Source organism: Acomys russatus, chromosome 11 (genome assembly GCF_903995435.1).
Source record: "Acomys russatus chromosome 11, mAcoRus1.1, whole genome shotgun sequence".
NCBI lineage: Eukaryota > Metazoa > Chordata > Mammalia > Rodentia > Muridae > Acomys > Acomys russatus.
In genome coordinates, this window is record NC_067147.1 from 52,003,019 (window position 1) to 52,021,241 (window position 18,223).

General features: G+C 48.5%; 1 protein-coding gene across 1 annotated transcript in view; it reads left to right on the forward strand.

Moving 5' to 3' along the window:
* Positions 1–14,814, forward strand: part of Upb1 (beta-ureidopropionase 1) — a 34,911-nt gene extending 20,097 nt beyond the window's left edge. Inside the window, exons 5-11 of the mRNA XM_051153225.1 lie at positions 139–233; positions 3,139–3,300; positions 4,868–5,037; positions 11,102–11,183; positions 11,793–11,835; positions 12,921–13,075; positions 14,618–14,814. Of these exons, the coding sequence (XP_051009182.1) occupies positions 139–233; positions 3,139–3,300; positions 4,868–5,037; positions 11,102–11,183; positions 11,793–11,835; positions 12,921–13,075; positions 14,618–14,728 (818 nt within the window). The 3' untranslated portion in view covers positions 14,729–14,814. The remainder of the gene's footprint in view (positions 1–138; positions 234–3,138; positions 3,301–4,867; positions 5,038–11,101; positions 11,184–11,792; positions 11,836–12,920; positions 13,076–14,617) is intronic.
* Positions 14,815–18,223: the final 3,409 nt, after the last annotated feature.

An 18,223-nucleotide genomic window follows, 5' to 3' on the forward strand; every position in this document is an offset into this window, starting at 1 on the left:
TCTAGGATCATGGGAAGGCTTATCTCTGAAGAAGCCTCCCTCTCCCCAGGAAAAGAAGGTTCCCAGTGGCGACTACTCTGACTGGCCCACTAGGAGCCAAGTGACTCATTCCTAACCTCCCCCTCCCCCCTTTAACAGATATGCCCTTCGCTTTCTGTACACGAGAGAAACTTCCTTGGACAGAATTTGCTGAGTCTGCGGAGGACGGGCTCACTACCAGGTTCTGCCAGAAGGTGAGATATTAGCTGTGCTGGGGTTGGTGGTTGGCAAACCCACGCAGGTTGCAGAGCACAAACATAGCGGTCTGATGTGTCCCTTTCTCTGTGGAAAATATTTACCAGATAAGATTGGGTAAGATTTTGATCCTTTCGCTGCTGTAGAGTCCACTCCCACTTGAGATCATAGTTTCAGAGCTGGAACAGCCCTTCTTGGCTTTGTTTGGTGACAGAGTTGCAGCCAGGGGTTTGGAGTGACTTTATGGAAAATCTGGCAAGTGGCAGAGCTCGCACAGCGGGTGAGGGGCATTTATCTTTTCTAGACTTTTGTCCTCTCTCCTTGCCACTTGTGTAATTCAGTGAAAACTTCAACACATGGGTGTGTCTCATAGTGCAGGGATTGGTTTTCATTTTTCCTAATTAAAACCTTGCTGATCCCCATTATATGAGCTGTCCAGAATAATCAAAACTCTGAAAACAGAAGAAAAAAAGAAGGAGGAGAAGGAGAAAGAAGGAGCGTGGTGACTGCTATTGGGTTCAAGGATTCCACTAAGGGTGATCAGAATGTGCCAAAATTAGCTCACTGTGACAATTGCACAAACTCTGAAAATATACTGAACACCAGCAGTTTATACACCTTAAAAGAATGATTCTGGCCAGGAGGTGGTGGCACACACCTTTATTCCCAGCCCTCGGGAGGCAGAGGCAGGCGAATCTCTGAGTTCAGAGCCAGCCTGGTCTACAGAGTGAATTCCAGAACACCTGGGATTACACAGAGAAACTCTGTATTAGAAAGAAAGAAAGAAAGGGGAGAAGGAAGAGTCTGTGCCATGTGGATATATTTTAGTAAAGCTGTTATCAGAAAAACCCGCACTAGCCAAGAAAGTAAGGGTGGTCATGTGTCCTTATTCTAGCTGCAGGACTTTCTGTTTTCATTCAGACTTTGTACTATGCTTAAATCTCGGACAGAGTCACAATCATAGTGATTTTTATCAGTACAAAATTGTGACTCTAAACATCCGTTTCTCTCAAGCTATGGGGAAAAACCTCTCACCGAGTTAATTGATTCATTGCCGTGGCAAAGAACTGTTGATAAGCCTGGATTAGGGCTAGAGGGAGAGCGTGGTTAGAGCTGGTGCCAGAGACCACCTGTCAACATCAGGAGGGACCAGGAGCCTTCATTAAGGTCACAGGGAATGAAGCTTAGGTAGTATTGAGGACAAGTGACCATCTGAAGTCACTCACGTAGTCAGCAGGTCCCTGGTATTCATATAGGGACAGAAAGAATTTGATGCCTGCCGTGGCTTGAGTGTGTTCTCCAAAACTGGTTAGGAAATGAATTTGTAATATACAGAGTGCTGTGAGGGCGTGTATTATAAAGGTGGGCGGGTCATGAGGACTTAGCTCTTGTGAGTGGATTTGCATCAGTGTCTCTAGTGTTTTCCCTTTGATAAAAGCTAGGTCAGTCTCCTTGTATGCTCGTACGCTCCACTATCCAGCGGTTTAGCTGCATGTTTGACCTTGGTCCCAGAACTCCAAGGAAATTCTCTGTCCTCCATGGGTCACCTACCAGATCTCTATTATTCTGTTGTAAGAACAAAAAAAACAGACTGACAAGGTATCTTACTAGAGATGAGACAAATAGTGATAATTCACTAAGAATCTTTTGAGGCACCATCTTACTCTACGTTTCGTAGCCTAGAGCTCACTAAATATGTTTCCCAGTCTATGTCTCGGACTCAAAATTTTCTCACCCCAGCCTGCCAAGTCCTGGGTTGTATGTGCGAGCTACCATACCTGACTCCATTTCACTTAAATTTTCTAACATCTTTCCTTTATTCTTTGGCAACTTAATACATGTATACAGTGTATCTTGATCCTACACATCCCCCAAGCTTCTCTTCCCACTCCATAGGACACCCACACACACGGCCCCTTCCAACCTTTGTGTCCTCTCCTTGGTTTCAGTAACTCAAGAGTCCAATTCATTTTTTTTTATTATTATATAAAGAATATAAAACTTATCATCCGCCATGCTTTTGCCTGTGCGGTCCAACTCTATAAATGTGTCCCGGCTGTTGTGCCGTAGGCCATGAGAACTCTTGCATTGAGAATCTAAGACACTGTATCCACTAGAGAGTCTCCTAAGGCCTCTCCCCTCCAGCCCCTGAGAAGCAAACTCTGCTTCCTGTGTCTGTGAATTTCATTACTCTGGGACTCCTCTATAGGTAAAAAGCATATGCTGCCTTTTAACAGGATGGTATCATTGAGCATAATACCCTCACGGTCCATCAGTGTTATAGCATGGCATAGGAAGTCCTTGCATGGTGTGGGTGTACAATATCCCATTGCCTTCATACGCCACTCTTTGTTCAGCCCATCATCTGCTGATGGGCAGCAAAGCTGCTTCTACCTCTTGCCTCCTAATGATGACAATCAGTGCTTCTCTGAATAGGGGTTCATCATTGCGCAGATCACGTCTTTAGGTACGTATGCACAAGTGACACAATCGTGTCTAGTTCTCTGTTTAACCTTAAGGAGCATCCATATAATTACCTAGGAGCTCTAATCCTAGGGTACCTGTACCATTTTATATTCTCATCCCAACATTGCACAAGGATGATGATTCATAGTCATCATTTCACCTCTCTCTCTCTCTCTCTCTCTCACATCTCACTATGTAGTCCTGGGCTGGCCTAGAACTCACAATGTAGATCAGTCTGGCCTCATAAATGCTAGAATTAAATATGTGTGCTACCACGATCATTCTTGGTGCTATAGGCATAAAACAACAGTGACATTTAGTACTTTTTTTTTTTTTAAATGCTTTAAGTAATAGCTGAAAACTAAGTCTAATTACTTAGAAACATCATTAAATCCTTCTTCAATTAAACATCCTATCAATTTGCCTGAAATTCCCCAGCTGGCAAAGAAGCATAACATGGTGGTGGTATCTCCAATATTGGAACGAGACAGAGAGCACGGGGGAGTTCTGTGGAACACGGCTGTGGTGATCTCCAATTCAGGAGTGGTGATGGGAAAGACCAGGAAGAACCACATTCCCAGAGTGGGTGACTTCAATGAGGTGCGTGCCAGTCAGAGCTCGGTGGGCTTTCCTCAGGGAGAAGTTCTGTATCAGAGGCGGTGACTCCAGAGATTCTGATAGCATTAACCTGCGTCTCAAGGACAGATGAGATAGCTGAGTCTCAAAAACTTCTAGCACCATGCGATTTATATATCCGTTGTGTGTGTTTGCAGTAACTTGGCATCTGTAATATTCCTTTGAGGTAATTGGTGTATAAAGTAAAATGCAAATAAATAATATACAAATATGACATTATTCCTGCGAGCCCTTGTAAAGGAGCTCTGAGCTCTGAGGTAGCTGTGATATAATCCCAGTGGATGGTATTCTCTGTGACATACATGGTATCTAAGTTGGCTCATGTTCAGGTAGATGTCTTGCATGTGCCTGTTTGTGTACAACGGTGGCTATATAGGACTTCTTAAGCTCGCTGGAGGTAGGAATTCTGGGAGAGGGGCTGTTTTGCTTGGCAAATGCCAATTCACCAGCGGTGGGATGGTGGTGGAGGGCATTTGAAAGAGGAAAATGAACCCTGCACAATGCCAGGGTACTACGTCTGAATTTGAACTTGACTTTTTTCAAGAGGACCAATCGTTGAGCATATGCTGTCCATGATCCTCTGCTCCCCACACCTCATCCTTGGTTTGGGGAATGCATGCTGCTCTCGTGAAATACCATCTACAGGGCTACAGGGAGACACAAGAGCTGCTGTTTCTAAGCAGCATCCGGAGGTGGGTGGGACAGACATGCTCCCCACCTGTTTACCCTGGGGTTAATCTTTAGCTCCCAACAGATATCACTGGTCTGAGGACAGGAGGATCTGCTCAGGGTCCACAACGTGCACACATCCTGGTTGTTGTCTAACTCGGCCAAGTTTTAAATTAATGAGAGAAAGCCAAAAGCTCTAGGAGCAGATCTGTCTGGGACCCACCTTGCCCTCTATCCTCCCCTCAACTATATCCCCCATCAAATCCCCGGAAGTGGCATCCTCGGGGCTCACAAGCAGGGAGGAAGGGATGGGAGCATGAGGTTCCCATTTGCTGGTCCTGCAGGGGACCCTTAACCCTAGGCAAGATGCTCAAGCCTCTGTGTGCACAGTATGTGTTCTAGTCTCGGATTTGGTCTTAGTTGGGAAAGTCCCAAACCAACTCAAGTGTCACGCAGTTTCCAAAAAGAAAGAGCGTCTCTGGGTGAGCCTGGGTCTTCTCACCTCTAGCATTCTGCATGTGGTTGGTAAGGACTCTTATTAGCATCGACCTAACTGCACCTTCTCTTGTGTGGTGATTGAAACGGTACTATAGGTTATCCCGGAAACCATATGATACACCACAAAGCAGATGGTGGGTTAAATACTTAGGTTATTGTATTTTCCCCTTAGGTTTGCTTTGTTGTTGTGTCTGGGTCTTGTGTGTGCTCTAACACACCCGAATTCTAACATTTAAAATAGAGTCAAACCCAAATGTTAAATTTAGATTACTGGTGATATTCACTTCTGCCAAGTCTAAAGAAAGCAGAAGTGTTTTCCCTGCTCTGAGGCACCAACATAGAGCTCTTTGTTTGTAATTGACAGTCCACTTACTACATGGAGGGAAACCTGGGCCACCCCGTGTTCCAGACCCAGTTTGGCAGGATTGCAGTGAACATTTGCTACGGGCGGCACCACCCCCTCAACTGGCTCATGTATAGCATCAACGGAGCCGAGATCATTTTCAACCCCTCAGCCACCATTGGAGAGCTCAGGTAACTTGGGTGGGAGATATCTGGAGGGTCTTTCTAGGGCTCATTTGCTGCTTCAGGCCCAGGGCTGATCTGTGAGATTCAGGCCTGGGTTTGGTGAATTGGAGGAAGCAGGCACGAACACCAGGATGTCTAGATCCCAGCCCTGTGGGTTGCATGTTGCACATTTAACTAGGTTTTCAGTGGGCGGGGGGGATTGCTCAATATGACCGTGCAAAATCGGACCTCCCTAAAGAGGCATTCTACCACTGGTAGCAACCTTCTCTGGGATTCTGAACACTGGCACAAAGATAATATCCTTACCCTTCTGCATGATGGTCAGGAGTCTCAAAGCCAGACTTCTAAGTAGAGTTCAGTAGGTGTCTGGCCAGCAGGAGGTCCTAGACAGGGGTCTTCAGAATCCTGAGCCTCAATTCCACCACGCCCACTAGGAAGAGCAGTCCTCCAGGGGAGAGGAACAGAGGCAGTAACTCCACCCCAGGAGCAAGGAATCAGCCAGGAGAGTTATTTTTAACCAATGAAAAGTCTCCTTTTCACTATGTGGACTGGGAAGTGTTTTCTTGTCAGCCTCATCTCTAATCTAGGTTAAACTGTTTTGTTGGGCAAGGGCTGCGGCGAGTGTGCACTTGGGCAGGACTTATAGGACAGGGAGACAGTTGAAGCAGCCCCCCACCCCCATATGGTTGCACTTAGGCCACTTCGTCTCTCTTCCTCTTTGGCTAAGCATTTGGGAGGTTTATAAGTACATCCGTCACTTTTCTCATTGCTGTGTATCGATCTCTAAGGAGACTCAAAGAAGGGAGACTTCATTTTGGCTCACAGTTTGAAGGTTTGGGCCGTGACGGTGAAGAGGTAGGAGGAGTGAATTTGAGGTGGCTGGCTGGTCACATTGCATCTGCAGTCAGGAAGCAAAGAGAGATTGGTGTTGAGACTCCCCTGGTTTTTAGGTGTTTTGGTTTGGTTTGGTTTAGACTTTTTGAGACAGGGTAGCTTTCTCTGTGTAGCCTTGGCTGTCCTGGACTTGATTTGGAGACTAGGCTGTCCTCGAACTCACGGTGATCCACCTGCCTGTGCCTCCCCCGAGTGCTGCGATTACAGGCATGAGCCACCATGCCTGGCTCCCAGTTTTTATTTAGGCCAGGACACCAGCTCTTGGTTTGATGCTGACTTGGAGTGGGGTTTAAGATGGGTCTTTTTTCCTCTTCTAAACATCTATGGAGAAGTTCTCATAGACTCGCCCACAGAAGGCCTCTGAGATGATTGTGACAGTGGAGATCTAACCACCATGAGTCGATTCATTACACTTGACACACAAACACATGGCTTAAATTATTTATTTATTTATTTATTCATTTATTTATTATGTATACAGTGTTTCACCTGCTTGCATACCTGCATGCCAGACGAAGGGCACCAGATTTCAGTATAGATGGTTGGGAGCTTCCATGTGGATCCTAGGAATTGACCTTAGGACCTTTGGAAGGGCAGCCAGTGCTCTTAACCTCTGAGCCATCTCTCCAGCCTAAACACACAGCTTTTAACTCATAACCTTCACTGCTGGTCCTCAGGCCTCATTTCTATCTCATAACGCAAACAGTCTCCTGTTGGTCTTAACAATGCTAACTGTTCAGAAATCCAAAGTCTCTTTTGAGACCCAGAGAAATCTGTAAGCCCCTGGGGAAGGGGGTGGGCGGTGTCACAATTCCAACAAACAATGACCCAGAGTAAACATTCCTTTTTAAAAAGGGAGCTTAACAAGGAAATATCAGACCAAGCAAGACTGAGGTCCAGCAGAGAAAACACTAAGTCTTGAACCCCCATGTCTGGCTTCTAAGGCTCTTGATGGCATCGCCTGGGCTCCTACAGTCTTGAGGAGACCTAACTCTTTATTTCTATCGCAAGCAGACCATGTAGCCTCTCTCTTAGTCCAGTTCCTTCTCATCCCTGCCGATTTCCTCAGTTGAGGTCCCACAGTCCCCACATCTCCAATGTCCTGGGGTCTCCATAGCAACTTAGATTTCACAGCTTCCTTCGCTGGACTTTAAGGACCCCATTGCTAGAAATCTGGCCCTACTTACCACTACGTGGCCTTCTGGAATCTTGATCTAAGCCATCATGGCCATCTATGTCTTTCTATTGCATGCCTGAAAAACCAGTACTGTGCAAGCAAAGCCGTCAAATTCTGGTGCTAGCTTGAGATGAAGTCTGCCTGCCGTTTCTACTCCAGCCACAGCGGCCTCTGTGTGCCTGGTGGCTGAACCTGGGGAAGAGCATTCCCCGAGCTAGTAGTTTTCTGGCACAGGACCCCTGGGAGGGCATTCTCAGTTCAGTCACTTTTCTTTCAAATTTGAGTTTTATAAACTGGATTCTGCCCCCCAAGACACCTTTGTCTCCTTTGTTCCTTTATTCAATCTCTCTCTCTCTCTCTCTCTCTCTCTCTCTCTCTCTCTCTCTCTCTTTGAGACAAGGTTTCTCTGTGTAGCCTTGGCTGACCTAGACTCTCTTTGTAGACCAGGCTGGCCTTGAACTACAGTGATCCACCTGCCTCTGCCTCCCGAGTGCTGGGATTAAAGGCGTGCACACCATCCGGCCTTCATTCAGTCTCTTTTTCTCTCACTATAAACATGGGTAAGAGCAGAGAGGAGTATCCATGCCAAAGCTATGCTATCTTGGAATTTCCTTGACCAGACAAATCAGTCTTTGTTTTTGAATTCAGCTTTGTTCAAGATTCCAGCTAAAGTATATTGGCATAAATATAGCCTCATTCTTTGCTAGAATCTAGAATGGATGGTACCCCACTTCCTAATAGCCTTTATTCTCCCCACTTTATCAATAGAGTCTTAGCCACCTAAATTTATATTAGCATTCGAGTCTGTTTTGTTCTGTTTTTTGAGACAGGGTTTCTCTGTGTAGCCTTGGCTGTCCTGGACTTGCTTTGTAGACCAGGCTGGCCTTGAACTCACAGAGATCCACCTGCCTCTGCCTCCCAAGTGCTGGGATTAAAGGCGTGCACCACAATGCCTGGCTAGCATTCAGGTCTTTTCAACTCTGACCAAAATGGCCCATTAACTTCCCTTACAGTATTCTTTGTCATCTCTGGTCCACAGCGCCAAACTTCAGTGTTTCCCTCAAAAAGCCTACGAGTTATACAACCAGGGTTTCTCACAGCAAAGGCCCCATGCCAGGTGTGGTAGTGCATGCCTTTAATCCCAGCACTCAGGGACCTGGGGGGAGGGGGGCAGAGACAGGCATATTGCTGTGAGTTCGAGGTCAGCCTGATCTACAAAGCGAGTCCAGGACAGCCAAGGCTGACACAGAGAGACCCTGTCTCAAAAAACCAAAAAAGAAAAAAAGCAAAGGCCCCACTTCCAATATGTTATCTAAACAGTTGTGTTTCTTGTTACTGGAACCAAAAGTTAGGCAAGAAGTAATTCAAAGGAAATATGGTTTATTTTGAAAGCATGTGGTTTTATGGTTCAGCCCATCAGGCCAGGAAAAGCATGACAGTGGGAGTGTGAGGTCAGCATCTGTAGGATGAGGCAGAGAGAGATTAGGGCTGCTGCCCAGCTGGCCCTGTCCTCCATCCTTTTTTCTTCAGTCTAGGACTCCAGGTCACAGGAGTACTGCCCAAGCGTGGGGGGGATAAAGGTGGGACACTCCTCAGTTAAGTCTCTCAGGAAACAACCTCCTATGTATGCTCAGGAGTGTGTCTCCTAGGTGACTCCAAATTACCGGCTCAAGTTTTACCCGCTCTAGGAATTTACATGCAAACATCCCAACCTGGATCCGCCTCCCTCCAGAGCAGGATGGATGGGCACAGCAGGAGGTGCTGGCTTCCATCCTGTGCCTGTGATGTCTGTATTCTGTCCCAATAGGGCTGGGGGTCATGGGAAAAGCACCCCACGCTCAGTGGATTTTATTCCGGTTTCTTCTAAATGTCAGATGCAATTCTTTTTATTTACGTTCACTCTGAAGCACTGATGCTCCTTTCTTGAGTAACATTTCCCCACCACCATCACCACCACCAAGTTCAGAGTCTTCAAAGCAGGCCCCTAAGAGACTTAGAATGAAGTTCTTCTGTTGGGTGAACTGCTGTTAGGTGCATATGTGGAGAGAGAGAGAGAGAGAGAGAGAGAGAGAGAGAGAGAGAGAGAGAGAGAGAGAGAGAGAGCGCGCGGGCGCGGGCGCTGTGGTCTGGGTCTAGGAGACATGCTTTTAGGTAGAAGGAAAAAGATCAGACTTTGGATTTTTTTCCCCCTCAGAGTTTCCACCCAGAAAATATGTCTCATGGTGCTTTGAGTGCAAGTAGCTGTCCATTGTCAGCTGAAAGGCACGATGATTGGTAGTTATCATCCACTGGGTCTCAGTAGGACTTTGAGGCCACATCCTGAAGTATCCTCCTCCTACCAGCTGTGTATAAGCTTGATACCCTGAGTACATTCCCCAGGACCCCACATGGCAGAAGGAGAGAGCCAGCTTCCCACAAAGCTGTCCTCTCACCTCCGAATGCACGCACAAAAATAAATAAAAAGATATAATTTTTTAAATTTTTTTTTTTCCGAGACAGGGTTTCTCTGTGTAGCCTTGGCCATCCTGGACTCACTTTGTAGACCAGGCTGGCCTCGAACTCACAGCGATCCGCCTACCTCTGCCTCCCAAGTGCTAATTTTTTAAATTTCAAATACATTTGGGGAACTCCCCCTTTCCCTCAGGCTTCCCTAGAGGGACCCAAAGTTTACTTCCTGGGCACATGGGTGTGAACTGGCTTCTGGGAAAACCCAGAGAGCCACCTCAGGTTATGTATGCAAAGGCCCCTCCCTGGCCTGTTATCTTGAGCTTTTCTTAGCTGCAATTAAGCAAACAGAAGTAGCCCCAATGTAATATGCCGGTAAATTCTTATGTCCACAGCAGCCTTAATAATAATGATTGGTTTTTCCTTCCTTGGCCAAGAATTCCGCAGCCTTCCACTTCCAAGGGTGCGGTGAGCTGGAAATGCTGCACTGGTCTCTTGGAAAGCAGTGTGCTTTCTGGGATGAGCATCTGAGTTCGTGCCCTTTAACCGGTTAGCAGTGAGCATAGAATGGTAGCCCAAGGAAGGCACAATGTCAGAGAGGACCAAGTTACGCGTGAGATGGATGTGGTGGCAGCGACGGTCTTCGTGAGAGAAGCGTTGCTGCAGCAGAAACGCCAGGGTTAAAGAAATTTCAAGCTATTCCTTCTACGGGTTGGTGACACTGAGTCACTGTGAAGACGGGGTAACATGATGATAAAATCTACACACAATGAGAAGACGTGAGATATGCCCCCCCCCCCCCCCCCCCCCCCGCTATATGTGGCCATGTGGTCAGAAGCCGGCGACGTCTGTGTGTGGGAGGGAGGGGCTGTGGGCAAGGATAGTCATACAGAATGGAAAAATGATAGCAACTAGTTTATTAGGCTGGCAGGGATTCTGGGAAATTTTCTTAAAGTAATATGTGAGTGTTTGCATTTCTTTCTTTCTTTTTCCACCCCCACCCCACCCCACCCCCCACACACACAGTGCTAGGGAAACCCCTCTGGTGTGTCACAATTTCCAAGCCCATTCCACATAGGCTACACACTAGCTCTCTAAACCCGTACCTCCTCTCTGATAACACATTAGCCTTGGATTCCATGACAGAAAACTACAGCCGTGTGGAACAGCATCGTCATGGTCATTCAAGCTGCTGCACCTCACTTGTGGGATGTTTTAGAGGAGACCGAGACTTGGGGTAAAGGCTTGATACAGGGCTGTCTGACCCCCAGTAGACCGCGGCCATATGCACCCTACCTTTAGCTGGCATGCCCTAGGAAGCTGCCAGCTGAGTGACAATCAGCTTGTAGGTCTTTTGTCTTCCCGACCTGTCTTAGTTCGCTCAGGCGGGCCCGGCCCTCCCTGTGTAACCTGGGCTGGTTTCTAACGCGGACTTCTTGCCTGGGCTTCCTAAGTGCTAGATTGGTACCATGCCCAGCCCTGCATCTTAGAGCTGAGCATCTTCGGAGTGCCCGAGAGAGGTCTACAGCCTGCTTCCTTCTTACCCTCTCACAGTGAGTCCATGTGGCCAATCGAAGCCAGAAACGCAGCCATTGCTAATCACTGCTTTACCTGTGCCATTAACCGTGTGGGTCAGGTAAGTGTCTGAGGTACAGCTAAGGGAAGGGGCCACTGAGTGTCTGCCTCGGAGGGGACACTTCACCTGTCTGCTTGCTCCTTCTGCGTGCATGCCCACAAAGTTTAGGGTACTGAGAGAAAATGCCTTGATCTGGTAGTTTTCTTCTGGTTTGGGGCCTCTCCTCTCCCCACCCCTCCCCTGCTCCTCTCCTCCTCCCCACCTCTCCTCTCATATTGGCTCTCCCCTCCTTTCTGCTCCCCTCCTCTCTTCTCTCTTATTCAAGGTAGGGCGTTATTTCCACAGACAGGCTGACCTCACATATTATTTCCCAGGTCTGAGAACTGCGGGTACCCAGTGTCTACCTGCTCCAATATTATAAACCCAAATATAAAATCCAGGTCTTGCCTTGCCTGTCACATTCCTTGCTGGCTTCCTAAGGCCCATTGCTGGCCTGCTGAACATTGAACAAACACTTTGCTGGTTGCCCACTGAGTGCAGACCCTCTGCCTCCCTTTAACTGTTTCCTGCTTGGGCCCTTGGCTGCTCTGGGGCTGGCTGAGTGATCTGGAATGACCGTCCTGGTGCTGCCACCTAGAGGTTCCTCTAAGCATTGCACTTAATTCACAGGAACACTACCCCAATGAGTTTACCTCTGGAGATGGAAAGAAAGGTATGTTCATGAACTTTCCTGTCTGTGGGCCTCATCTCCTCCCCATGCCCACCCCGCTCCACCTACTTCCTCTGGGCAGGGTCTGCTCCACAGCCTGTGCCTGCTCATCGGCCACAGAGGAAGGGAGCACCAACTCTCCTCTCCTTCCTTGTGTGTAGTGTGGGAGTCTATGGCTAGGGTGTGGATCCTCCACGGGTGGCCACCTTGTTCCCCAGATGGGGATCAAACAGGGAATGGGGCTGGTCTCTCTGCCTCCCCAGGACTGTGTGAAACTTGACTATGAAGCTATGGGGAGCCCATTTGTGAGCTCTAGAAGGGGCGGGGGGCTCTCACATAGGCTCCCATCTTTTTTCCTTCTCCTTCCCCCACCCCCCTGACCCAGCTGGTACTGATGATGTCCCCTGAGTCAGCATAGGTTGCCATAGGTCCTGGGGTCCTCAGGTGGTTGTGATCTGAAGGCAATTACCCCCACCAAAGGAATGTTATACCTGGCTAGGTGGGTCCCCCTCTAAAAGATACAGGCGGAAAAACAGAACTGTCTCCTAGACTCCACCTTCTGAGGTCCCAGATGGTACCCCCACACTTGAGGGCTTCCAATCCCAGAGGCATCCTGATGACGGACAGAGAGAAGTGGGAAAGGAGGTTCTGGGGGTGTCTTAGAGAGAGGGTCCATCTCCACTCAGCTGTGTGGCTGGTGAAGAGCTCAGGCATACAGAAGAAGGGCAAGTCTGCCACATCCAGGACCCTCCGTTCACCGGGCAGGCCCGCCACCGGAAGTGGGTGACACGGAACATGCCTAGAGCTAGAGACACCGCCCCCCCCCCTTTGGATTTGGGCAGCTTCTGTTGAAAGAGAAGGGCTAACCTACCTAAAGTGAGACATCTACAGATGTCCTCAGGGGCAGGAAAGCAAAGCTCTACCTCCTTCCCTAGGACCGTTTAGGCCTGAGAAGGGAGACCGGAAGCTGGCAAACACGGGGAGGGGGAGAGGAGAGGTGGTATCCTGCCGCGTGCCTGCCTGCCCACCCTTCCTCAGAGCCCACCCTGCATACAAGCCCATTGCTACTTCCCCTTGCTCCTTTAAAGCCCACCATGACCTTGGTTACTTCTATGGCTCGAGCTACGTGGCAGCTCCCGACGGCAGCCGGACCCCCGGCCTCTCGCGTAATCAGGATGGGCTGCTGGTCGCTGAGCTCAACCTCAATCTCTGCCAGCAGATTAATGATTTCTGGACTTTCAAGGTGGGTACCTGCGTCCCTCTCTGTTGTCCCTGCTACTCTGCTTCGGCCTCCATCCAGGCTGCGGCTGCAGGAACTTCCGTGAGCAGGTTTGCTCCGGCCGGCAGTCGGGAAGAGGCACCACTATGCAGCTCTTTCCAGAGCAGAAGGCCAAGAATCTGTTGTCCTTGGGGAGGAAGCCCTGAGTGAAAAGATGCACAGGCAGAAGAGCTCAGTACATGCTCCCTTCATTTGATTTAGAGTCTAGGCATCTTCACCCAAATTAATCTCAATTTCATTTGTCTAGAGAACACAGTGGGTTGGCTTCTGTAATCCTTTTTTTTTTTTTTTTCCTTTTTTTTTCCCCCCTTTCAGGCATTTGCACTTGTCACAAGATAAATGTGCTTGTCTCATTCTGCCTGCGACCAGGCTCCACAGTCCCACAGTGAGACAATAGTGGGAATCGGGGTCACGTGGGAAAGCTGGCTCTCCGCCTGGCTCTCACTCCACCTTACTCAGTTCCTTTGGAGCAAACATCTTCCGTCCCCAGGACTTAGCCTATGGGGCCGTTAGTCTGAGAGGGCAGGTGCCTGGCATGCTGGGTGGGATGAGACAGTGGTAGCCAAGGCCAGGACTCCTGGAATTACACTCACCACCCACAGTTCCCAGACAGAGAAAAATGAATGTTCTGCTCTGTGGGACTGGAGGAGGCCAGGTGTGTACTCTGGGCTCTGTTACCTGATTTTTTTTTTTTTTAAGTTATTTATGTATACAGTGCTCTGCCTGCATGCACACCTGCAAGTCAGAACAAGGCATCAGATCACATTATAGATGGTTGGGAGCCACCATGTGGTTCCTGGGAATTGAACTCATGGTTGGGAGCCACCATGTGGTTCCTGGGAATTGAACTCAGGACCTCTGAAAGAGCAGTCAGTGCCCTTAACCGCTGAGCTATCTCTCCAGCCCCCTGTTACCTGATTTTACCTGAGTACGAGTCCCTGCTCATATTCCAGACACTCAGATTCTCACCCAGGTTGGGTGAGAATCTGCGGTTAACACACGATTCCTTTTCAGTCAGAAATTAGAGCCAGGAATGTGGCCAGCTTTTTTTTTTTTTTTTTTTTTTTAAACCAAGTATCTAGGAGCTCTAGGCAGAGTGGTTTCTTCTTAGACCTTTTCTCAAAACAAAAGCCTTCCGAGGGGTGGTGGGAGGGACTGACTGGCACAGGGGAGGCTGTGAGGGAACTTGATAGGTCTCCCAGCTTTCCACCACCCCCACCCCTGGTTTCCATCTGTGTCTACAACAAGATGCTACCTGACCTCCTGGTCTGAGAGGTCAAGGTCACCTGGGATGGACTGTGTGAATCACCATGCGTTCTTGAATTTCACTGGAACCCACTATGAGGTCACAATGCAATTCCCTGTCTTTATTACAGTCTCAAATAGCCCTGTCAATCCACGCTGTGGATGCGTTTCTGTCCTGTGGCTGCCCCCTAGTGGCCAAAGGTGATGGCGAGTAAGGGCTAGATTTTCACATCTTCCCAAACCTGTGTGTCTTGTTTTCAGATGACAGGCCGGTTGGAGATGTATGCCCGGGAGCTCACTGAAGCTGTCAAACCCAACTATAGTCCCAACATTGTGAAGGAAGGCCTGGTCCAAGCCCCCAGCTCAGGTTAGGTTCGAGGACGTCTCTGCCCCAGTGGATGAGTTTTAAATGTATACAGGGGGTTTTCATTACCCAGGCAGGAGGAGGGTAAAATGGGCAAGTATTGGGGGATAACTACTAATCATGAATATGGGGTTTTTCCCCCTCAGGACTTAGAAATGTTTTATGATTAAAAAGATTGTTCAGCAATATTGAGACTTTATTAAATGTAACTGGATTGCATACTTTAAAAGTGTTTCATTTCAGAGCTGGAGAAATGGCTCAACAGTGACTGACTGCTTTTCCAGTGGTCCCAGCAAGCACTTGGTGGTTCACAACCTTCTATAATGTGATCAAATGTGCACCACATACATAACAAATAAATAAATATTTTTTAAAAGTCTTTCTTTCTTTCTTTCTTTCTTTTCAGTGCAAATTCTACCTCAGGCTAAGAAATTCCTAGATGCTATAAGCTCATATCCAGGCCATTGAAAGGATTTGGCCCAGAGGAGGATGGGATGAGGGAATACCTGGGAGTTGACAGCTTTGATAGACTTTTCAGCTTTCCACCCCTGGTCTCCATCTGTGTCTGTCATAGAAGCCACAGGGACCAGGCAGACCTCAGGCTGAGTTCCAGTCCCGGCTCTTCCCTGCTCCTGCCCAGCGTCGCGATCCCCTTGTCTATCCCAATCCTGTCTCAGGGTTCCATCAGATCCCTGAGGGTCAACTTGGAAAACCCTGTACCAGTGAGAAGAGGGTTTGGGCAGGTGAAGAGTCACAGAGGCAGTAGCACGACTGGGAGGTGGGGGAAGGGGGCCCGGGGGCGAGGCTGTTGTTAGGGTGAGCTAAGTCAACTTAGCTGAAAGCCCAAGTATCCAGGCAGAGGATATGCAAAGGATTTGAGGGGAGACAGCATGGTCCAGTTGTGTTGCCCAGGCTGGTCTTAAACTCAGGTCCACGCCACTGTGCCCAGCCCCGTGCAAAGGAATCTTACAGATGTGACTAAAGTTTATAACCTGTTGGCTGAGTGAGATGAGGCCATAAAACTAAGGTGGGCCTCGCTCAATCTGTTTACAGTGCTAATGAGCATCCTTGAGCCTTCTGTGGGGAGGAAGGAATTGTGCGTAGACAGCAGTTCCAGCCCTTGGTGACAAGTTCAACCTGCCTCCCTGAATACCTCCCTGGGGCTATTAACGAGTTACCTGGCCAGCCGCCACCACCACGCCCTCCACATCCTCATAGCATCTCCTAATATATACCCTGCGAGTTCCGCCTCTGGCTGGGTCTAACTGATACAGACTTCGATGCCAAACGCGATCCCAGAGGAACAGAGTCTTAAAGAATGAGTTTTTCTCTTTGCTTCCAGGTGCCTGGGATGCTCTTCATTTGGTTTGGTTTGAAGACATTAATGCCCCTGCATCCCATGGCAAACACAGAAGCGGTTGCCCATGGCACGATGGGTGCCACCAGAAACATCTATATGTGGAGCAGATGATCAGCCCGAGTCCCAGCCTGCCCTTCTTGCTGGCCTTCCCTGTGGGTCTCAGGCGTGTGTCACCAGGCTTCCCACTGTCCCTCAGGAAGTTCCTTGGACGAGATCCTGTACAAGGAACAGTCAGTGAAGCAGCCAACCAGATTCCCCGTGTGCTGGCAGGGAGGGCTTGAGGAAGCTATCGAGTGGTTGTAGCTACTCGCTGCCGAAGCACAACACAGCAGCCTCTGAGGTAACTCCCCAGCCTCAGCTGTACCTTTTGTGCTGTACCTTTTTCTTTAAGATTTATTTATTTATTTATGTATTATGTATACAGTGCTCTGCCTGCATGTACACCTGTAAGCCAGCAGAGGGCAGCAGACCACATTATAGATGGTTGTACGTTATACCTTTTGGCATCTCAAGTCTCACTGAACTCTAGACATCCCTGAAAGCCTGTTTCCCCTGGTGGCCTAGAGGGATTATTGTGACTGGTGTCGTGGAGATAAATACCACAACTGGCATGAACACAGCCCTTCTTTTGCAAGGAAACCTACTGCGATTGGTGCAGACACTGCTTTTCTGCCTATGAATAGGCAAAGAGCTAACTGGGATCACATCCTGTGTCTGCCTCCTCCCCACCTCCTGGTTTTAGCCTTATTTTTGAGTGTTGTTTACTATTGCTGATGTCAAAGCTGCCACTCTCTCCATTGTTTTCTTGTGGCTTCACCTCTGCCACTGTCACGGCTGCCTGCAGCTCCTTGGTTCCACCATTCTTCTGTGGCTCTGGGTTTCTGGTTCAGGTTAGTATCTCCATCCAAGAGGCAACTCACAGCCCTGAGGACAAGAGGTCCAGGTGTGGTTCTCTGCTGCCACTAACTGGTCATGTGACTCTGGTTTTAAGAGGAGTGTGTTCCTTCCTTGCATGATGGAGCAGATGGGTGGACGTGTGTGTGTGTGTGTGTGTGTGTGTATGTGTGTGTGTGTGTGTGTGTGTGTGTGTCCCTTATGACTGGGGGTGGGCTCAGCTTTAGAACCAGCTAAGGAAATAGTAAGGGAGGCTGTGAGAAACCCTGGGAAAGGGAGAGAGAGATGGGGGAGCTAAAAGCTCAGAGGAAGGAAGGACACGCTGGGCTAATGGGATAATTGGATAATCCTCAGAGCTAGGGACTGCCAGGCTGGGGCCAGCTGTGAGAAGCAGACACAGATCGCACAAGCAAAACTGGGTGCTGGTGCAGGAAGCAGCTTCTGAGAGGTGTGGGGGAGGGGGGAAATAAAACCAAAGTCTGGAGAGGACACTGAGGACAGGCCCTGAGGGAGCTTGTACTCTCAGCCTGTTAACTAAGGTGACAGTTAGGGACCTTGAATCCCTTTCTGTACCAGAGACCATGGGCTTATCTTGGCCTCAAGGGTGTGCTGGCCACCAAAGGCCTGTAGACACCGTGAGGCCCCATGCCTGCCCATTGAAGAGATACACACATCTTGGTAGATGGAACAAACTGCAAAGAGTTCCAACAACTTTATTCTTTCTCCCATAGCTTATCTATCCGAGCAAGACCTCTCAAGCAGTACAAATTCACAATGTGGTTACATTCTATTTTTCTTCAAGTGAATGATTACAGTGAGTAGAAAACATGTTCCCCATTGCCGTCATGTGATCAAATATTTAATGTATTATAGGTGAGAAGCAAACATGAAAAATAAATTATTTCTAAGAACCCACTGTTGGAGGATGATCTGATGTAGGGCAAAGGAGATAGGTGTGGCTAAGGTTCCTGGGCTTAGAAAGACAGAGAGGATCTTGGGAGAAAGAAAGGAGAGAGACCAGAAGAGAGAGGGGAGGAAGGCCACCATGGGTTAGATGGAAGAGAAGCACATGGCTGGTGTAGATGGAAGATTTGGCCCAGATGAAGAACATTAGCAAGTTATTTGGGATTATGGATGGGAGGTAGCGTGATAGAAATTATTAGAGCCAGATGGCATGGGATTGGGGCAGGGATCCCATACCTGCCCCACTATGGGAAGTAGGTTAGAGGATTGATATTTGCCCTACCCC